The sequence below is a fragment of the Hyperolius riggenbachi genome, chromosome 1, assembly GCF_040937935.1.
Source record: "Hyperolius riggenbachi isolate aHypRig1 chromosome 1, aHypRig1.pri, whole genome shotgun sequence".
In the NCBI taxonomy this organism is placed as follows: Eukaryota; Metazoa; Chordata; class Amphibia; order Anura; family Hyperoliidae; genus Hyperolius; species Hyperolius riggenbachi.
This window is the reverse complement of record NC_090646.1, coordinates 565,423,394-565,447,161: the sequence shown is the minus strand read 5'-3', so window position 1 is coordinate 565,447,161 and position 23,768 is coordinate 565,423,394. Positions and strand designations below refer to the sequence as shown.

Sequence of the window (23,768 nt, the reverse complement as noted above, 5' to 3'; positions counted from 1 at the left end):
TGCCTCCATGCCGCCACCGGTCCTCCCGGCGTCTAGGACGCCGAGGACGGAACGTACATTTGGTGGGGGGGGTCACCGTCTCGCGTGGGCACGCGCACAGACGGGACCTTTATGCTGGGAGGAAGCCGGTCAGCTGATCTGCTGGTCAGCTGATAGCAGAGGAGACTCACGGCGCCCAGGATTGGCTGTGCTCAAGGTGGCGTGCCAGTGAGGTCTCCTCTGCTTCTTAAGCCTCCGGGCTTCATTCAGAGGTTGTCTGTTGTCGTGAATACTTCGTGTGTTAGCGCTCAGACCTTAGACTAGATCCCAGGTGTTGATATCAAGGACTTCACACCTAGACTAGGATATTGTTGATATTGTACTGATTACCTGTGTATGACTCTTGGCTAAACTCTGACTCTGATCTTGCTTTCTGATTCTGTACTTCTGCCTATCTGTCTTAAAGTTGCTGAACCTCTGCCTGATTACCGACTCCTCTCCTGCCTCACGATTCTGTACCGATACTTACCTCTCTGTTGCTGAACCTCTGCCTGATTACCGATTACTCTCCTGCCTCACAATACTTACCTCTCTGTTGCCGAACCTTGCCTGTCAGACCATTCTACTCACCAGTGGGCCCTCGCTACTGGTGAGGTGCTAGCTTCACCAGCTCCTCTGGTGAAGTTATTCTTTAGTGCAGTACTGTTTGCGTTTTCTGCTCCTAGGCTGCAGTACAGTCTGAATCACCTGCTTCTCAGGTGATCATTAGTGCAGTGCTGTTTGTATCCCCTGCTCCTAGGCTGCAGTACAGTCTGAGTCACCTGCTCCTCAGGTGATCACTCGGCTGCAGTACATTCTGACTCACCCACTACTCGGGAGATTCGGTCTCTTCAGTATTGTATCTCCAGCTTGCTGGAGCTTGAACCCTATTACACGGTCAGTGTACCGATAGTACCTCACCAGCCCCTCTAGTGAGGTCTCATAAAACTATTAAAGTTACGGTTGCACCAAACACTACACACTCAGCTCTTTGTGTTGCTATACTGGTATTATTGGTGATTCTGCAGATCACACATAATCAGGTATAGCGTCTGCATTATTGGTGATTCTGCAGATCACCAAATAATCAGACACCTGAGTTGCTACACCCAACCGTTACACAGGGGAGATTGTTACTGTCATGTTCCCCCTGATAAATGTAATAAAATACATGAGGGTGCTTTGTCTCTGGTTCTCTGTAAGAGGCATGTTGCCCAGCAAGGATAGGGACTCATTCCCTCGTTCGACAGTGTGGGGATGAGGTGGTACGACACGTTCTTTTGCTATGCAAACGGAAGGAGGTTCAACTGAGTTATGGAGGCAAGTGAGAACAACAATGCTGTTAGAATGGTCCCAGTCCCTGTGTGCAGGAGACCACTGTACTAAATACCAGAGGAAGCCTGCAGGTAGTGCGAAATGCACCTTTTCCTGTGTAAAATAAAAGAATACCTTTAAACCTCCAACCTGATGCAAGATTTTTAAGTACCCATTTTACCCATTGCATACCTCACTGCGGCGCCTCCTCTTATTTTGTAAAATGCCTAATAACATCCCTAATACTTGGGATAGTGGATCCACTGGGCAGATGCCTTGTCGAATGACTGTGTAACTGAAGAGAACTGACTTTATTTATTATAAATGCCGGTGAGTGCAGAACATGCATAAAAACGCATGGAACTGTTGTGGAGGAAATGAAAACAACCCCTTTAGTTCAGCCCTGTTAATTGTTAGGTTTCATGGCAACATTATTTCAGTTTGCTTCCCGTGTCTCTGTGTGCATGCAAAAAAAGCCATTCCATGGTGTACACTAACAGAAATTTTGAGATGGGTTGCTATCCTGTGTAATTACTCTTGCAGGAGGAAGGGAATTTCTAGGCAGTCTATTTTCTAAAGAGTACAAATAGCCATGCTTGTAAAGAATCAAACATTTAGCTTGGGTTGTTTTGGAAATTCATATCTGCCTGACCATTTGCAAGACTGATCTGTTTATAGCTTTCTCTTTATATAGCTTTCTCTTTATAAAGCTTTCTCTTTATAAGTGGAATTTCACTTAACTTGAATGTAAATGAATCCTGTTCTTTACCAAGAATGCCCTAGAACAAGCCAACGTTCTCATCTTCTCTTTTAAAAACATTTTCAAAGGTCGAGGTTGTCATATTTCATTCCTTTATTTTTATTGACTCAGAAAACATTGAAACAATTTCTTAGGGATATATTTTTAGTGGTATTTGTTTCTTTTTTTATCTCTCTGCAGGTAAAATTACTGTAAATAGTATTTTTTAATAATGTACCTACATTAGTTTAATGGGTGTTTTGAAGTGATATGTGCTACGTGGATTTCATATCCTTAAAAAAGAGAGAGATTTCTGAATCAATTGGATCATTTTATGTCAAACTTATAAGTGAGAGGTTTTGAATGGAGTTAATGCAGCAGTAACATGCTATGCTTGCTGTGGTGTTCAGTAGGGTTATTCATGTTAGGTCTCTAGTATTACCGGTACATTATAATATATTTATTGGTTTTTCATTATGGCAGGACATTTTGCATCCTAATTGTTTTCCAGTAAACTAGAAGTTATTTTTTACAACAATATTGACTATTGTCCATTGTTTGCATAGTATTCAAATGAGGAAAAAGCTCACAGGTTGCAAATAGGTTTTCCAGCATTCAGGACAGCAATCTAAGGCAACATTCCTGCTATACATGTTGCATTGCGCATCCTGAAAAATAGCATTGCAATGGTGATGAAAAATTGCATTTTGTGTTACAAGTCCTATGTGATGCATACTAGGGCCGGTCCGAAGCAGAGGCGAGAGAGGCTCCAGCCTCAGGGTGCAGTGTAGGAGGGGGCACACAACTCACTCAGCTATCTTTCCCCTATTGTGTTTGAAGCAGAGAGAAAGAACAAAAGAGGATACATGGCAGTGGCTGCAAGCCAGATAACTAGAGATTAAGGTGTTGGGGGCCCTGGGGCGTCATAGTCTAATAGCAATCAGTGTGTGACGGCTGGGGTGGGAGGGATGGAGGGGCGCACTTTGGTGTTTCAGCCTTGAGTGCTGGAGGACCTTGACCCGGCTCTGATACACACATTCAAACATACAGTACACAGAAGTATGCTATACTGCAACTGTAAACCAACAGCATGCTACACATTCTCTAATCCACTGCACTGCCCCTTTAACATACAGTTGTGAATGTGCAATTGCAATACAATTGAGAACTGAGCCGTGATCCCTGTTGCTAATGTTTCCTTGGAGCAGGCAACATGTGACTGGAACTATGCTCACATGGGTGTGACACAAAAACTAGCTGCAATTTGTACAGGGGTATCTACAATGAACTTACACCAACTGATGGAGGATTGCATTCTCACTAATGAACCATTTTATGAGTTCAATTTCTTGGCCTATGAGTTCCGCAGACCTTAAAGGAAACCTGAGATGAGTGAGACAGAAGGATTTATACTTACCTGGGGCTTCCCACAGCCCCATGTACTTGGTGGGGTCCCCAGTGGTCCTCTCGGTAGGCTCCGTTAGTCTTTACTCTTCTCTGCTAGGAAGGCTTCAGTTGCGCCAGCCGGGCTGCATTGTGAGTGCATCGCCGGAAGCGGTCTGCACCTGCACAGGTATTACTGCGCAGATGCAGATTGCTCCTGGCAATGGGGGCACACAGCCAGGCCGTGCATGCGTAGTGCAGCCCAACTGGTGCGACTGAAGCCTTCCTAACGGAGAAGATTGAAGCCGAAGCGGGCCGCCCTGGAGGATGGCGAAGGGAGCCCACAGAGTTCATGAGGCTGGAGGAAGCCTTGTTGAACATATCTGGAACCATCTCCGTCAACCAACTGTCAGACACACAGCAGTCTGCATGGCTCCAGATACCTCTAGCCAACCTCCCAGCATCGTACTGAGTCACTCCCACAGCATCTGGGTGCTGTCCAGAGGTGGTTATTCTACGTATTAGCAGGTGGTCATAAAAAGGTATAATTTGTTGTCCAGAACTCTGCTATGGCCAGCTCATAGAACACTAATTTGCAATCCTCTATTTCATTGGGACAGATGAAGATGACATTCAAACTCAAGGAAAATGAATCTCTAATTAAAAAGAATTCTTACAGTTTAGTTAAGCATGTTTAATGAATAAGGTTTTCATTTTCATTTATGCTTTACTGTGTAAATTACATTTTCACTAAAAGTTGTAGATATTAAAACCGATCTCCAGCTGTGATTCAACAAGTGAATTTCTAAATGCTTTTGATAAATATGAGATTCTATATGAATAATAATGTCAACATTTACTGTCTGTCAGAAGTAACTGGTTTCTCATTGTCAGCACAAATGATTTATTGAAAAAGAAGTAATGACAGCATGATGCAGAAAGCAGACATGTAGTTTCCTAAGTAGTACAAGAATCGGAGCAGTCAGTCCATAGGTCATCACTAATTTCACTTTTTGTGACTGCAAATCATAATGGTTTGTGGGAATGGTACAAGGAAAGGACTTGCTTTGGGAGGTAAAACAAAGATGTGATGATATCGCCTTCTGCAATACTACTGGCCACCACAAGATGGTGACTACACTCAAACTCAATGGATACACACAGACAGATTCGTATCTTATGAACAATCTTGTGCGCTCTGATTTCACACATGCTACTGAGATTTCCTAGTACACAGTCGCGACACATGATTCACAAGACCGCTACCACCTGCATTTAATCAGGCTCACAGAAGTCTGTTATGCTGGGAATACACAATGCGTTTTTTACGGTCAATTTTCCATCAGATCGATTTTTCAATTCGACTTTCCAGTCAATTTGCAGCGCGATTCTCTTATCTTTTCTTAACGATTTCCATTCACTTCTATGAGAAATCGATCAGAAAAACAATCTGCCGAAAAAACGTATGGTGTATATTCTGTCCTCTACTTCTTAAGGCATCTATGATGGCATTCACTCACTGAAACTAATCTGCATCTGTCTTTTTACCAAGTAAAAGTTTACCCTTTTACTAAGTACAACATAATTGTCTCATAAGTTTATTTTCAGTTCAGGTTTGCTGTAAAAGAGATGAAGTATATCCTTTGCTCTTTTATGCTAGGTGTTCCATGTCTCCTGCTTTCAGTGAGTTTGGGGTTCTTGGTGGAGAATCCTAAGCAGTGAGATGAGAATGCTTCACTTACAGCAATATATATTCTATTTGTACTTGGTATGCGCTTCACAGAGCAGAGCAGTTCCAATACTATTCGTACCTCTACTTTTTACACAACAATACCCTTATTAAAGCCCCTGATGAGTCAGCAGTGACGAAACCGGTTGGGCGCAGCCTGGGATGCAGTGTGAGACGCCAACCCCACGTGGATTTTATATGCGCATTTTGAACATCTGTTTGTGAGTGTAATTTTAAACGTATAATCTTTTTAATAAAACTGTATTATACTATGGAGGCTTCTGTTTGAGTTGAAGGTGCTGAGAGTCACAGAGATCGCCTGGAGAGGCTAAGCGCGATTTGCTGGTTCCATTGAGGGTCAGCCATCATATCTGGTGAGCAGCTCAGAGTGTTTTGGTGGAGGATACTCCCCTAAATCGCATGTTTGAGCACAAGAGGTGACCTGATAATGTAACAGTATTATGCTATGTGGAGTTTTATCTTTTTAAATTAAGGATTGGAGGCTGCAGACTGCCAGTGTACAAGGGGAGGATCCCCAAAAAGTGCTATTGCTGATCTGTAATTTGGTCAGGCAAGTCATCTGGTGAGCGTACAGTGTTTACAAATTTACTGGTCTGATGAAGATTCATGTCACATAGAGATTGCATGCGGATTTGAAGAGACTTCATAAAGATTTTATTGAGACAGATATATACTGTGCAACACAGACTCTGCTTATGAAAGACATATATGATGCAATAGGGGTATTGTTGTGTAAAAAGTAGAGGTACAAATAGTATTGGTACTACTCTGCTCTGTGAAGCGCATACCAAGTACAAATAGTCAATTAAGGGGATACCACCCTAAAGGGATTGCGTACCTGAGTTTGTAGCTGCATAGGATAAAGCTGGTGTTAGTATAACTCTGGAAAAGTGCAATAGCCACTCAGAAACAATATATAAAGATTCCCAGGATTGTTATTGGTTCATCTGCCCATCATGTTCAGTCTTACTTTATCCATTTGATGAATTCTGAATTTGGCATTGCTCTTTTATGACCAGTTTTGCATTTAAGGCTTGTAGGCTATTTTACAACCTGTTAAAATCAAGAGAACCATTAAATTTACCTTTCGATACAGGTATTTTTAGTTCTTTGCGGACAAATTCAGCAAATGTTTCTCTTCCTTCCTTCTGAAGCAGGACTTTAGCTACTTGCCACATGATTCTGTTCTGTGCTCTCCCCACCCCAACCTTTGCAAGGAACATGGCTTCAGTTGGTTTAGTAGTACAGCTGTACTCTCATGGTAATACTATCAGGCACACTTTTACTCTAGGGTGAAGCCACTCCGGAGGTTTGACTAATGAGACAGCAGAGTGCAGGAAATGAATGGATGGATAAAAATTAGTCTCTTGAAGTTTTTAGCTGTGTCCATTGAATGTGTTCGAATGTCAAATTCCCAACTTTGACTTGAGCAATCCTTTATTAATCAGTCAATTTCTCTTTTTTGGTAATGTAAAGCTTTTCTTTGAAACAAAAAAAAATGTGTTATTGCACATTGAATTGTCGTTTGTGGTCTCAGGTGTAACATTTACTTAATTTACCTGATTTCGGGGTGTCTTTTGTTTAAGTGAAAGGTATGTATATGTTCTTATCTGAAGCAGGAGTATATACATACCTTTACTTTGGCTCTTAGCCCCATCCCTAAGGTATCCTCACTTCCTACCTTCTCTATTATCTCTGTTGGAAGCAGTAACAGACTCTCTGCAATGCTTTCCTCAGTATGGTCACCTTCTGATGTAAGCCGTGTAAAGGATGGGGTAATTGTTTAAAGCTAGAAAAGAAGTGCAAATTGCAAGGTTAGATTGTTAGAAGTGCAATAAAGCAAGGTTAGATGGCAGTATGCCTTAGTTAAAACCATAGTGTCAGTTAGAACCAGATACACTTATATAAGTTATTACTTATTATGAGATCCTAATGAATACAAATGGGTGGAAAATGCAGTCTACAAAACTGATTTATATTGTTTCCTCCAGTTTTGATATCAATTTGGCCAGAGACATGCATGCAGGTGACGTTAGACTGCACTTTCTAATCTCAATGGGGTAACCATTACAATATGTAAAAATGACAGAAGGCAGAAAGAATGGTAGAAATTATAAAACCACAAATTAACTGAAAAATTAAAATCACATGATGGGTGAAAATGTTTTTTTTTTGGATCTAAGTGCGAATGATATAATCAAGGTTGAAGCAGCTACTAGGGGATGGTAATGCTTAGTAAAACTCAGGGAGAAGCATGTGATAAGTTTGATCAGCTGATAGACGTTTAAATGTTCTGATTTGCTGGGATGGTTTAACACATGATCATGACCAGCAAATCGGAGCCTAATACATCTATGTGCTGACCAAACGGATCACATGCTTCTCCATGAGTTCTCCTAAGCATTGCCATCCCTAGTAGCTACTGATGTATCAAACCCAGTGCAAGGAGAATTGGAACACATGTGGTGCCAAATACTTGCAGAAGTGAAGCAATTCTTCAGAGCGACCAATCAGAATCCTTGATCTGTGCATCTTCACTTTAGCAGCAGTTCTGCTCCAGTCTTTCCTCGACTGATTCAGATCCTAGTACTAAATGTCTGTAGTCCGGTGATTCTGGCCATGTGATCAAAATTTCAGGACAGTTGTCAAAACTTTCATACACACAAAAAGTAACTAGATCGGCTGCATACATTTTGCATCAGTATTCTGACTAATGTGCACCTAATTTTATAAATCAGCAGTATATATGCAGATCATTCGCTGTCCTGATGTCATGGTATCATTCTAGTTCCTGAACAAGAACTCGGGACGGTGAAGCAAAGTTAGGCAATTGCTAGATAAGTCCGCATTGAAAGTTCCCAGTACAAATGATCAGCAAAATAATTACCAAGAATGAGATTGTATATACAATTCTGATAGGAGTGTAATCACAAGCCTCATTTGTTGTGTTTTCTTCTGTGAGTACAGGAAGGATATGCAGTTATTGTGCTGAATCCCAATGAAAATTACATTGAAGTAGAGAAGAGCAAACCCTTGGCACAGCAGCAGTCTCCAGACAGCTCAGATGAGCCAGCCGAGAAGCGAGAGAGGAGAGAGAGGATTTCCAAAGACAACAAGAAGAAGAGGGACTTTTATGAGAAATACAGAAATCCCCAGAAAGAGAAGGAGACTCTCCAGCTGTACATAAGGGTGAGTACACAGGTCTTCATGTTTTGTGTTTCATTTAAAAGTGAGGGACTTTCTGTGAAATGCAGTGTCTATTGCACATCGTACAAAGTTGCTTTGCAGGGAAAAAGTCTGAAAAGAAAAATAAGTTTTCCAAATAATATTGCTTTTCCTTTTTGACATATAAAGGTTTGGCCCAATTGTAGGTATACACCATGCAGTTTCTGGTCAGATTGACAGGTCGAGCTGATAATTTCCGACGTCTGGTCTGCTCTTGATCGATTTTCAGATTGGTGCAGCACAAAATTAATCATGTTGTTAATCGGGAGCAGATTGGTTGGAAATTATTGGTTCGACCTGTCAACCTGACGTGAAATTGCATGATGTGATCCTAGCATGCGAGTGTATGGCAAATGTGGTAATGGCTGTAGTGGGACCCGGGTGCATTTATCATGTCCTGTTGTAGTTATGATTACTGTATATTGTAGTAAGCCAACTTAAAGGTAACTATACATGTTTGTTGTGCTCTTGGGGGTGTAGCCTATGCATAGCCCGTGTTTTGTAGAGGAACTAGTGATTTTGCCCAGGGCTAAGGACACCCCTAAGAAGTTTGGCAGCTGAAATAAAAAAAACAACGTAAAAGTAATGTAAACAAAGCTTGTTAACCTATTGCTGAATGAAGTAGACTACCACAGTAAGTAAAGGACCATTTGGAATGTTTTGGAAGTGGAATGAGTGGAGTCCAGCCCAAAACATTGTAGTCTATATAATACATCATAAACCTTGTAGCTGTGGAAGTGCTGATTTGTTTTGACAGGCAGTTCCCATCAGACACTATCTGATATGTTTGCATTATGTGTTTAGTTTGTGTTGTGAATGGTTGCCACAGATAGATGTTGGCATTATTGCTTAAACACAGGCATGGACCGTGCCCTGTGCAGCTCCTGGAGTCTCTTCATCGTACTATTATGCCTCTTTCAGGAAATGTATAGTCCTATTTTGTGCTGTGTGGGGATTATGTCAAATCTACTCCTGCCCATAAATAGAATGCAGAGTTGCAATATTCTCTGTAATATCTTTGAGGTATTGTACATCTCTCCGGTACCTGATATATATAAAGGTGCTCATTAATGGTACAATTTTTCCTTCAGATTCGATCTTGTGGTGCAGATCGATGTGAAACAATTCTTTGGTCAATTGGAAAAGGAAAAAATATTGATCTGAAAGTTGGATCTTATGAGCGAATCGGAATGTAAAACCTTCTTAATTCGTTCTGTTAATGGGAACACTCGATAATTGCCTTCCGATTAATTTTGATTGTTAAAATTGTGTTGAAAGGTCCAATCTGAAGGAAAAATTGTACGGTTTATGGGCACCTTAAGTGCAGTAACAGGCTCTTAGCTGTGCACCTCCTTCCATTGATTTTATTTATTTCAGTGCTTTTGCTATTCAAAAACCAGATACACCAGTGTGTTTCAATTACCCTATTTCTTAACCCTTCCCTGCCACTGCACACAGTATGCATGGCAAAACAAACTTACCGTAGATCCATGTGATTGGATAATTGTAGAGATCCTGGTGGTCAGAGACCACACTGATTGGTCTCTGCAGTGCAGCACAGAGAGAATTGCTTACTTGGGAGTGCACAGCAGCTCAAAATGAGGTGAATAAATTAATGTTCCTGCAGTTTGAAGAAGGTTCTGCAGGGATTTTAATCTACTGGACAGATGTGGGAAGGGGTTAGAGCCATGAACGTAATGCTACCCCCCTTTAACACCGTAAGCCAGGGTGGCTGGGTGGGCTCGCCTCTCTACCACCCCATTCATGGCTCCCTCTTCTGTGCTGACTTTCAGAGTAGTGCAGCAGAGCACAATACTTAAAGGAAACCAGAGCTGACGTAAAGTAAATGTTTTATACATACCTGGAGCTTCGTCCAGCCGCATGCACACCGCCGTCTTCTCCCTCCTCAGTACCGGGTCCCGTTACTTCAGCCAGTCGCGGCCAGTCTGACACAAGTAAAGTGCGCTCTTCAGCAGCTGCCGGAGAGATACGTAGAGGGTGCACTTCTCTTGCGCAGACTGGTCACGACTGGCTGAAGTGACGGGACCCGGTACTGAGGAGGAAGAAGACTGAGGACAGCGGCGTGGGAGCGATCCATGCACATGAGGCTGGAGGAAGCCCCAGGTATGTATACAATGTATACTTTATGCCATCTCTGGTACACTTTAAGGTCCACACTCTGCCCCTGTAAAGCTGCCCCCCCCCCCAATCACCACAGATAAACCATTAATTGTGTTAATGATTCAGTGGCAGGAATGCTCCTAGTCCTCACCAGGCTTAGGCCCAGTGCACACCAAAAACCTCTAGCAGATCTGCAAATACGCTAGAGGTTTTTGAAGCAGACTTCAGAGCGATTCTAGGCATGTTTAGAGACATTTTCTAAACATGCCTAGCGTTTTTTGGAGCGTTTTTGTGTAGCAGATTACAAATATTGTTACAAATATTGTTACTGAACAGCTTCTGTAACAAAAATGCCTGGAAAACTGCTCTGATGTAGTGTTTTTCAGAGCGGTGTTCCACTTTCCTATACTTTAACATTGAGGCAGAAACGCCTCAGAAATCTAAAAAATGCTGCAACCACGAGTTTGCATTTGTGGAAAAAACGACCCACTCTGGTGTGCACCAGCCAATTCACTTTCATTAGCCAAGCGGTTTCCCCCCTGCAAGCGTTTTAAAAACGCTTCAGAACTGCTCTGGTGTGCACCAGCCCATACACAGCAGTCTTTTTGCTGGGCACTGTTTGGTTTTTAGCCAAGGACATGTCAATATGTCACTAGACATGGCTACAATAGCCACTACTGTGGAATGTAAGAGGAGGCGGATCTGTCTGATGATCTGGCCAGATCTTTTTATTTCCACGCTATGACCACCAGACACTTGTATTTAAATGAAGTGTTTGATACCAGTGATGGGTGTGGGAGGTGCACACAGTGTGGGGATTGGGGACATCAGGTGATAAGTATAGACAGCCCGTGCATTGGGTTATCTATTGTATCCAGGCATTGTATAAACTTGTTTCTTGTATATGAGCATATGTTTCCATGCCTGTTCTTGTCTATGAAGGTGGGGAGTGTCTGGGACTTCCTCATAATTGTGACGCTATTCCACTGGTTTGAGTGGTTTGCCATTTCTCTTTCATGTAGAATACATTTTGATTGCATGGATTCTGTGGGGGATTAGCAATGAGGAATGGGATTTTGAGCATAATATTTAGACCCTGTATTATTATGCTGAATCTTGCAAATCTGTTTGGAGGGGTATAATATGTAATATATTGTACTAGATGAAACCGGAATGGAATGGCTTTCATAAAAATAAAATTGTATAAATCATATAATCCCGTAAAATTGCTTTTTTTTTTCAGCACTCCATCTGCTGATTTTTTAATGAATTTTTGGATTTTCAAAACCTTCTTGTCTTATTGCTTTGCAGTTGAGATAAAGCATCCCCAAGCGATGATGGAGATTGAAATGTGGAGTCCGATTCACATACTGCCGGTATAATTACTGATGCTTCTTACCCATGTACGACTGGTTGTGCTTATTGCCCAACTTGTGTACTCTGCGGCCATTAGTACCGGTGATATTGCAGTGCATTGCCTGTGCATGGCAAGATCACTGGCAATATGTGAATCAGGCCCTTCATTTCTGTGATGTTAGAATTATTTTTGTTCGGCTTGCATAAGTCCCCTTTTCCGTAGGAGTTTGAACTACACACTTATCGGGCACTTCAGCCTCCCGAGTGCCGCCGGTCACAAGCGTCTTCAGGTATCAGAGTTTGCAACACCACAGTGATGTGTAATATGTTGGTGCTATGTAAATCTAATAAATAAATAAATAAATAATGTCATCGTTTGACATGTGGTGGAGTTACCCAATGGCAAGAAATGATGCCATACATAGAAAAGCCCAAACCCTCTAAAACCCCCATGGACTCACACCCACTGGTGGAGATCTGGTCAGCCGAACCACAAACAACTGGAAGGAAGAGGATCCACAAACCGCAGTGGGATGGATAAAAGCTGGTATACTTTAGTGATTAAGGACACATTTTGAGCCCGATATGCGTCAGTTTGATGTTGTGGCTGTTTATGTCTTCATGTGTGGATTTCACTAATAAAGTATACCAGCTTTTATCTATCCCACTGTGGTTTACGGATCCTCCTCCTTCCGGCAAGAAATGATCCACCGGAGTGTGACCGCAGCTGCGCTCAGATGTGACTCCATATGGGGGCCGCCTCTCCACCATCTATGCTGAGTGCTAGCAAGCGCCCAGGCGGTGTACGGGAGCATCTGACAGTAGGGAATTCTCCACCTTCAGATTCCTGTTTTAAAAAAGGCCTAATTTGCCAGTTAAACCACAAAGTATAGCAATGTAAAATTAGTTTTGTTTAAAATGTTTTAAAAAAAAAATGTAATATGCATTTTCTTTAAAATGATTGTACAATAACATAATTGTTCTTATTTGATGTACATCTTTTTCTCCTTACCATATAAAACGCATATCTGAGTTTTGTAAAAAGTTTTTTTTATTATGCAAACTTAAAACTGATTGCATAGGTATACTACAAATCATAAGTAACCTGTATGAAATCGCTAGGCCATGAATAACATTGTTACTAACAAAATGAATTACAAGTTCCCTTTGAACACTTGCACGCTGTCATCTATTCGCGAGGCATACAGAATTTTGTGCAGTGAAACCTGTCTTGAAAAAGATCAAGGTTAAAATCTAGGCACAGGCTGGCACAGTGCACACCTTGCACCAATTAGCTGCTCAGCGTTGCCTTTCTGACACATGATATGTAGGCCCCATTGTCCCAGAAAGTTTTATGTAGGTTAAGTGAACGGTTATAAATTGTCAGCTTTCATCTGCTCTCGCCAAGGCCTTGTATTGACAAACACATTCCAATGACTGAGTTTAATCAGGCCATATATTTTACGTTCAAAACACCACAACAGGAGAATCCAATGCTTGGGCAGCCTCTACTAATGAGCTAATTAGCAGTTCATTTCACCAAATAATTCTCAATAATCTTTATGAGGAAATGATTGAATTTCACTGCTTATTTTATTTAGTTAGAGGTTTAAACTCCGATTTAATGTTGGTAACCTTATACGGTATTACTGTTTTCTAGAAATACCGTAAATGCGATTAATATAAAAGCGTGGTTGGTGGTTGTAGTTATGGCCACCACAAGCGAGTGTCAGACAATTCGGGCAGCTTTTGAAGTAGCAAATTATACAATTTATAATGTTTTAGTGTTTCAGAAGGTGGTATGGAAAGAACATCTGGATTTGGTAACAGCAATAGCACCTTTAACCTCACAGAGGTCTGCCACACAGTACTTAAAGCTGGACTCCAGGCAGGCAAACACACATGAAATACAATATATGTGAATGTCTCACCATCTGAGAGAGCTGCAATTTTCCCTAGTGAGGTCCCGGACTTCAATAATCCGGTAACACAACAAAGTCACCGCAATCAGTATTCTACCCCCTACATGTGAGCAACAGGGCAGCGCCTCAGCTGGACAGTGAGGTTCAGCAGCCAACTGATGAGCTAATCATTCTGCTCTCCTTTTCTGTAATCAAGCTTAGAGGATCTACATCCTAAAATACAAAATCCTGCGGCACTGCTGTAATGAAAAGTTGTATATTTACCTGCGGTGTCTTGTCCCACGAAGCCACCCTAAAGTCCCTGCATCATTCCACTTCTGCCACCTGGCCCCGCCTCCTCTCTCTCCTTGAGGAAAAAAATGCCAAGGTATTTAATACAGTACATTTACTGATAACATTGTTCTGTACCTGATGATGGGTTAAGGCCCGTACTCGCTATGCAATTTTTATGACATTTTTTCCGACGACCATTTCAATATTTTTTGGGAGGGATGAACGTTCGTTTCCATGATCTTCAAATATGGGTACAGGTGCGCAATTACACAAATGACGTTTGGCGATGCTTGACGATACCCGACACGATAGATCATATCTTTAAGATCCCAGACGACTCCTGTGCAAAGTGCTGTGATGGTTTAAGCTCTCGATCATGCCCATCATGTACCATCATGTGTCCCCGCCGGCAGGAGGATGGAAGTGAGGGTGGCGCTGTGATCCATTTTCTTGCATCGTTAGGTGAGTATTCAACTTTAGCCCTTCCTGTTTTTGTGCAGATGGGAAAGCATTACTAGAACTAGAATTAAAAAAGAATCACGTACCTATTATAGCTATATCAAAAAAATGGAATAAAGGAAACCTGAAGTGAGAGTGATACTGAGGGGCATTTTTATAAGCTAAATCTTATAGTAACAAATTACTTATTTGTAGCCATCTCCTCAGAGTGCCCTTTAACCCCATTCTTACCCCCATAAACTACCTCCCTGAATATATGACACCTTATGCTTTCTCTCCCACTTCACTACTTTTCCCCAATTTCCAGCAAAGACATTACACCTAAGCTTCCACAAGGCATTGCAATATTGTTTTGAGAAGGTCTACACTATTGCAGTGGCCTAGTCTTCCTTAAAGAGGAACTGTCACAAAATTCTTAAACTTTATAACACATAAAATAAGAAGTACGTTTCTTCCTGAGAAAAATGAGCCATAAATTATTTCTCTCCTATGTTGCTGTCACTTACAGTAAGTAGTAGAAATCTGATATCACCAACAGATTTTGGGCTAGTCCATCTCTTGATGTGGGATTCTCAGCATGACCTTTATTCTGTATAAAGACACTTCCTAAAAAAGATTTCTACAGCCTCCCTGCTCACCATACACTTTTTTTGGGCAGTTGGCCGGAGCAACTGCCATTCACTAAGTGCATTTTGAAAATAAAGAAATTCCTGTGAACCCCCCCATGAGGAGATGTGTTAATCCAAAACCTGTCAGTTCTATCAGATTTCTACTACCTATTGTAAGTGACAGCAACATAGGAGAAAAGTAATTTACTCTGGAAGAAACATACTTCATAACTGTATATGTTTACATATATTTTACATTTTAAGATTTTCATGACAGAGGTCCTTTAAGTTCTTCGGAGAGAGAGCATTGTGCAAATGCCATGCCTCCTCTTACACGGCGGTTATTAACCGCCCTCCCATTTGTGGAATTGATGGGAGGTAGATGAGTAATGGGTTGTGTACCATGGGCTTTTGAGATACAGTGCAGAAAGACTGCAAAGAGGGGTGAGTTCAGCCTGCTATTTAACTTCCCTCCCATTTTTTTTAGTAGGATGGAGATATAGCCTGGAATGACTGCCATATCTGCACTATGGATAAAGATAATGCGGTGCCATTGGGGGTGCGCATGCGTGTGTGCATGTGCACCATAATCAGCCAGACAACCTGCATTTTAAAACAAAACAAAAAAGGAAGCCTACATATTTTGCAGTTAAGGATCTCCTTACATACCATACAACCTTTAGATTGTAAGCTCGCAAGGGCAGTGCTCTCTCCCCCTTTTGTGTCTTGGAAATCATTATATATTTTATTCATCATGTTATTTTTATCACTGTCATTACCACTTCTGTATTTTGTATTCTGTATACTGTATCATTTTTTGTATTTTGTCACTAATTATGTATCTTGTATATTAGTGTACACCATTGTCTGTATTATGTACCCCATGTTTGTTTCTTACTTTGTACAGCGCCGCGGAATATGTTGGCGCTTTATAAATCAATACTAATAATCATAATAATACAATTTTTATTTTTCTATGCTTGTTTGGTGCTTTTGGTGCTTGGTGGTGGTTGACTTAATGCTGTGTCCTTGAGACATGTTGGATTCGACTGTTTAGCATAAGTGCAATGTGTAAAATGCAGCCAACTGCAGGAATTGCTGCTGTAGATTGGTGCATTTTTTGTCAGCATTATTGCGCCTTGTGCTGCCTTTACTGAAAAGGAACTTTAACCAAGGATTTAATTTCATCCCAGTTAGTAGCTGATACCTCCTTTCCCACAAGAAATGTTTACCTTTTCTTGAATAGATCATTAGGGGGGTCTGTATGGCTATCAATCATAAAATGTGTTCGATAAAAAAAATCTGGGCAGGAAAATACCACATTCGATATTTTAGACTTTTGTGTGCTAATTCATAAACATTTTCACAGCTGCCTTTAAAGTTCGGTAAATTACCCATTGAGCGGTACAGCAGAAGTGTGACGTTATCTCTATTTTGTTACAAGCTGTAATTATGGTTCCATGCACAGACTCACACAGACTTTGGCTCCCTGCACAGACTCGAACAGACTGACTCACACAGACTTCAGCTCCCTGCACAGACTCGGACAGACTGACTCACACAGACTTCAGCTCCCTGCACAGACTCTGACATACGGACTCACACAGACTTTGGCTCCCTGCACAGACTCGAACAGACTGACTCACACAGACTTTGGCTCCCTGCACAGACTCTGACATACTGACTCACACAGACTTTGGCTTCCTGCACAGGCTACTTTTCTCTTATCCGCATGCTTATCGCCTCCTCCAAGCAAGCGGTATTCTCAGTCCCAATACCACCTGCTCTAATCTTTATGATTTGACATTTAGTGACGTGTTGAGATAATCACTGCACAAGGTGGTAATTTACCTCACTGCTCAGTAATTTGAGCTTTTCATGCGGTAACAGCTTTTATGAACTTACATTTTGCTAAGTGCTCGGTAAAGTCAGCTTTTTTCAGCATTACCACATATGCTTTATGAATGATAGCCATTGTGATGAAACCCCTCCCACAGTGTTATGTCAGTCATGACCATGGTTTTGACAGTTTGCGGTCTGTGAACCTTGTTGCATTGTGGGGAATAACAGTTTTTTCCGACTGCTAAGCAAGCAATAGATTCCTCTGTGCATAGAACTCTCAGTAATAAACAGTCCGTACAGATCACCTAGCAGAACTAAAGGTGTCACCACCAGTGATACATTTCTGAATGAAAATCGGGGAGAGGCAATATTTTACAATGGGCAAACATTGATAAAAGAATCCATTAATGAATACTGTAAAAAACATTTTATTCATTGTTCTTTTCACTGCAGTTCCTCTTTAAATAAACCCTGTGTTGCCTGATAATTAGAATAGTTAATAAATAAAGCACATGTAAAGACAGATAACATAAGACTTTCCAGTTCAGTAAAGTTTTGTGCTTTTGAATAAATTAAAAAGGAGGAACATGATTGAGAAGTGGGTATATTTGGGTATCTGCAGATTGCACCATTAGGGTGCTTTAGTGGTTAAAGACCCCAATACATTCTGAACTGATTCTTACTATGTTTGTGATAGGATTGGACAATATTAACTATTTATTAGATACTCAGAAAATAATTTTATTATATGTAAATCTCCAAACTAAAGCTATGTCTAAGTTTGTATGCTGATATTTTTGTACATTTAACATCTGCTATAAAATGCACATAGGAAAAAACCCGAACTTGTGAAACAGCAGCTTTACCTGTGATCTAACCCTGATAGATTGCCCCTTGCTCTTTCCTGCCTGGGCTTGGTGAACCTTTCCACCTCTGTAATGCTAGCACCATGAGATTGTTTCAACCAATACAGCAGGAGGCACATACAGAGTCACACTACTTGTGACCTTAATATTCCTGCTCTTCATGCTATACGCTGTCTGCTATATGATTCCTGCTATCACATTCCATAAGGTCAACTCCCACTTTTAAAAGTCCTTTAATTGTAAATGAATGTATACTTGGAATAAGATATAAACGATACTGTGTCCGATATGGTTTAAGATACTTTTGAAAGCTAATTAGCTTGCTTAGAGAAAGATCTTTATTTTATAGTATGTCTTGTGGATGTAACTTTGTAGTTATGAGAAGTTTGTTCCTTTAATGATAGATCTACACAAGGAGCCATTATTCTTTTATTTTAATGGCCCTCCTTGAGATCCCTCTGTGTTATAATCTAGGGGGGTTCCTTTCTGCCACATTGTCTCAGTAAGTGACTCTGGAATCCTAGCCCCGGCCATTCTAATTTCGTTACTTTTCTAAGAAAAGAGATAAAAGACTTTCAAAGTAAAGGGCCCACAGGAGGGATAAGAAGGGATCTCTCAAACAGAGTTCTATTTTAGGCTGAAAGTGGAATGGTAAATACTTCAGGAGGTACAGCGACTCTTGTCCCTTCATGTCAGAAGCTCAACTAGGACTACTTTTTCTCTTTATTTTACATCTGTATGTTCGCATTACTTTCTGTTGCAGCATTTTTCTTTTCTTCTCTACTTTTACTTTTCTTTGCTTATGTTTTATTTCTGAAATGTTTGAGTAACACAAAGTGAAGATAATGTAGAGTCAGCTTTCCAAGTAGAAAAATAATTTCCTTATCACTCCCTCCTGATTTCCAAGGAAAAAACTCTGACGCCCTCCTACTCCAAACATTCCCAGTTATCAAAAAAAGCTAACCAATGCCTGATTTTGTACCTTTACTCTGTGGGCACATGGCAGCTGCATGCCAGTGCCCCTTCTATTGGATGGAGCTTGAGAGTGCTAGTACTGCTTACTCCTTGCCTCCTGAGGTTGAGGGAAGGATGGGGATGTTTTTTCTTTTTACTAGAGAGCCTCTTTAATCTCTCTTCCTCAGTACATAACGAGATTGGCAGAGTTCTGCCAAATTTTTAAAAGCAAGAACTCAAAACTGTTTTGTAAACTGGCCACATATTGCTTCCAAGTGCTTTTGTCTAAACATGAACATTGGGCTTGATCGACCTTTCACACTTGTTGATGGACAGAGAAGAGTGGAACCATCAAGCAATAGTTTATCTTCTATCTTTAGTTATTTCAGAAAAATTTCACCCATTGGGCTTGATTCACAAAACCGTGATAACTCCTATCACGGCCACGCTGGTGCTTTCGCACACAATCGCGAAAATGCTAGCGCGACCATGATATGAGTTATCACGGTTTAGTGAATCAAGCCCCTTGTGTTAAAATGATTGTCCTCTCAAAATGAGTAAGCAAGCAGCTCGGGGTGACCCAAACCACTAGGAGAGTGTAGGGGACTAAAAGTGACCGAAAAGCCCTCCTGGTGGGAGGACAGCATCTGACCTCATAGATGTGAATATATTGGGCTCGATTCACAAAGCGGTGCTAACCCAGTTAGAGACTTTAGGCGTGATAACCATTGCACCACCCTGGTGAAAAGCCAGTTTAGGTGTGATAACTTTAGGCGTGATAAGTTTAGGCATGCTAAGTTTAGATAAGTTTAGTTCGCACGCAAAGTCCCGCACGCAAAGCAGTGCCATTAAACTCTATGCAAAGTGCACCAGACTTTGCGAGCGCAAAACTTTTGATCAGCTGTGCACTGCGGTGCTAACCCAGTTGGTGCTTAAACTTATCATGCCTAAACTTATCACACCTAAACTTATCATGCCTAAACTGAGTTTAGGCATGATAAAGGGCTTTTCACCAGCGTGCTAACTGTTAGCACCGCTTTGTGAATCAGGCCCACTGTCCCTTTAGGATGAAAATTGTCAAATTAGGTGAATGTCTTCAAATGTAATTTTGTGTCTTAGCATTTACGATGAACATGAGAAGGATTATGTATCATGTGTGAATTCAGATCGTGACCCAGAGCACTTTGACTTTGTTATGCTTTTGCATAGCCAACTTGCTTTACATGGTCATTCATTCCAAGTGAAAAGCTTTAGTCTCGAAAATAACTTAACAAAGTAGCACAAACACCGAAAGCTCTAGTAGTCAACAGATGTACTTCAACTTGATTGAAGTCCTGCATTATGCCCTTTTGGTTATGCTAGACCTTATTATAAGCTGATGACACAAAGTATTTGAAACATGGAAGTAACTATAGATATTAAACGGGTATTATTGTCCTATTCAGGATCTTTCTTCACTCGTCAATTTTCTGTGCATTTTCTGCACAGGAAAAACTGCGACCAATGTTAATCAGTTAGCTAGTTAACACTTAATTGCATTTTTCACATGCAGAAAAACAATTGACAGAAATTTAAATCTGTCAGACAACTCATGCAGGAAAACAATTCAGTAAGGCTGATGCTGCATGGCAAACAGAAATTACAGACCAGTAAGGTAAATTACCAACTTTTTCAGGAAACGCCTCTAGAAATGTAAATTCACAAAGATTAGAGCATGCGGTAAATCAGTTAAGATGTTCAGTATTTATGACCAGTTCTGATCTGTTGGATATTTGCTATCAGCATGCGATAACACATGACAAACTGAAGAAGAGCAGTCACATACCACCAAAAGAAAGCTCTATTTGTGAGAAGAAAAGATGGTAAAATTCATTTGGGTGCTAAGTTGTATGACCAAGCAATAAACCGTTAAATTTGTGAAGTGCCGAATTGTAAAAAATGGCCTGGTCACTAGGGAGTATAAACCTCTGGGGCTCAAAAAGGTTAAGAAGAGCCTCCCCCTCCTGCTACTTCCTCCATTGGTGCCGATATGCTATCAGGCGGGACAGGTTTCTCTCCCATGCAGCAGAGAAGAGATCCGTCACAGAAGAGATTTCCCCTGCAGTCCTTTAGACATGAACCTTTGGACTCCTCTTTGAAGATGCAGAGGAGTAACTGGTGAAATTATCCAAGCATAGTGTTTGTTTGTTGAAAGTTAATCGAAACTCTGGTCATTAAATAAAAAGTTAAAGGGGCACTATGGCGAAAAATTGTAAAATTTTAAATCAAGCAAACATAGACAAATAAGAAGTATGTTTCTCCCAGAGTAAAATGAGCCATACATTTTCACCTATATTGCTGTCACTTACAGTAGGTAGTAGAAATCTGACGGAAGCGACAGGTTTTGGACTAGTCCATCTCTTCATAGGGGATTCTTAGCAAGGCATTTATTCTTTATAAAGATATTCCCTAAAAAGGATATAAACAATGATGCTGGCCAGCTTCCCTGCTCTCTACACAGTTTTTGGGCAGTTGGACAGAGTAACTGCCATTCACTAAGTGCTTTTGCAAATAAATCAATCCCTGAGAATCCCTCATGAAGAGATGGAATAGTCCTAAACGTGTCGCTTCTATCAGATTTCTACTACCTACTGTAAGTGACAGCAACATAGAAGAAAAGTAATTTATGGCTCATTTTACTCTGGAAAAAATACTTCTTATTTGTATATTTTTGCACATATTTTAAATTTTACCATTTTTTACCATAGTGCCACTTTAAGAAAGACTCATAAACAAATTCAAAAGAAGAAGGGGGACATGTAGATCTAAAGGGATGCCAAGGATGCCTCTTATTGTTGTAATGCATTCACTGCACAGGAGTGGGAGAACATCACCATAACAGAACAGAGACCTACTCCACAGCGGTTCTACTGTTTAACAAATCATGAATTGAAGCCATGTTTTCCGGTAAATTACTGAACTTCTACCGCACCTGTGAAAATCTTTATGAATTAGGATTAAAAAAAAGTATAAAATACTAAATGCTGTATTTTACTGATCGAGAAACAAAAAATCAGAACAGCGATTTATGAATCGAAGCCCATTATGTTCCAATAGAAGAGCCTAAAAGTGTCCATTCATCTGTTGCCTATCAGTAATACAACTATGAGTTTAGACCTGAGCTTAGCGTTATTATCTTTCATAAACCACCATACAGTACAGATGTAGTGCTCTCCCCAGGCTCTTTTAGCCGGGTGCTCCACCCAGCTAATTTTTGTGAGCACCCGGCTGTCATCGGCTCACCAACTCATCTACTGTAAGCAGAGTTGTGCGGAGAAGCACTGGTCCTGCATTCTCTCATCTCACCCTAACCGCCTACTTTTCCATGCCACCCGGATACTTTTTAATGCCACCTGGCTGGAAAAAAATTCTGGGAGTACACTGAGATGTATGCAAAATGTTTTAAGCAGGCTTCCCATTTTACATATTTAGTTATTTTAGTAAGCACTGTATTAGTCAACCAAAACTACAAAAAGAGTGTTAAAAGCAAATGTCACTTTAAGATGATGATTTTTAAAAAGTTTGAAACAAATTTAACTCTGCAAGAACACCCTAGTAAATTTGTATTCTGTAACACCCTTTTTGGCACATTTCACAGCTTGTAAACACCTTTTGCATTCAGCTTACTGGCAGTGTGTTCAGTTCTTGTTGTAGGGAATCTTCCTTAACCACTTAAGGACCGCGGTGTTAAACCCCCCCCCCCCCCCCCCCCCTAGTGACCAGGCTATTTTTTACAAAATAGGCCACTGCAGCTTTAAGGGCTCGCTGCAGGATTGTACAGCTCAGCATGAAAGTGATCCCCCCTCTTTTCTGCCCACCAACAGAGCTTACTGTTGGTGGGCTGTGATCGCTCCCCAGATGTTATGTTTTTTTTTAATAAATTTTTTTTTTTTGTTACAATAAAAACACTTATTTTTTTATTTCCTTACCCTCCCTCCCCCCACCAGCCAATCATTCTCTGTACCTCTAGAGTACAGAGCTGCCGTAGATCGCAGCGCTGTATGGTGTAAATAGATGCTGGTTTTGCTGTCTAACAGTCCCTAGGGGCGGTCGCCGCTGGGAGACTGATTAGCGGAGCTCCATCATTCATGAGGGGATGCACGGGTATTAGCGCCCGATCCCCAGCAAAACACGCCCCCAGGACTGCATGCTGATCGGCGTTTGGCAGTCCTGGGGCTGCCACTCCGCTCACGCCCATTGGCTTGAGGCGGACGTTAAGTAGTTAAAGATCACTTCTTATGTGATAAATATTTTGGCACTCTTGCATGCACAGCAGGTTTACAACCTACAGATGTACTATGGTTTTTAAAAGCTTAATCCATTTTTATTGTAATTACAGTATTACATTCCCTCCCCATCTAACAAAACTGTGAAGCTCTCACCCTTTAGACCAGGCTTCCTCAACCAGGGTTCCTTGAGTACTCTGCAGGGGTTCCTTGGCATTTTCCCCCATCGTGGGGGAAGTATATAGAACACACTATAATAGGTGGTACTGTAATAAGAAGCACTAAATTGAGGGCTCAGGAGACAGTATAATGAGTGGCAGTGTAATAGGAGATAGTGAAAAAAACAGCCACACATACTTTTAAAAACCATGCCTCCTGCAAAATAAATGCAGGGGTTCCTTGAGATCAAAACATTGTTTGCAGGGGTTCCTTGAGATCCAAAAGTTATTTGCAGGGTTCCTCCATGGTAGAAAGGTTGAGAAAAGGCTGCTTTAGACACTACATTCTCTCCCCCCTCCCTATTACAAACTTGCTTCCAAAGTTCTTTAACTTTGGGTGTCACGTGACCTCACCTTCCAGGTGAACCGCTATGGATCCAGACATACTCAAAGCCAGCCCACCCTTGGAAGAAGACTCAGCATGACATCATTAATAGAGCTTAGACTGTCTAGTG

The 23,768-nt window shown here is 41.1% G+C and overlaps 1 protein-coding gene across 3 annotated transcripts in view; it reads left to right on the top strand.

Moving 5' to 3' along the window:
- The window catches only part of ARB2A (ARB2 cotranscriptional regulator A), a 651,099-nt gene that overhangs the window by 278,546 nt on the left and 348,785 nt on the right, over nt 1-23,768 (top strand). For all 3 annotated transcript variants that reach the window (XR_011023128.1, XM_068247503.1, XM_068247504.1), the window contains exon 7: nt 8,172-8,393. Coding sequence is in view for 2 of the 3 variants with exons in the window: in XM_068247503.1 (XP_068103604.1) it covers nt 8,172-8,393 (222 nt within the window). In the remaining variant the exon portion in view is untranslated. The remainder of the gene's footprint in view (nt 1-8,171; nt 8,394-23,768) is intronic.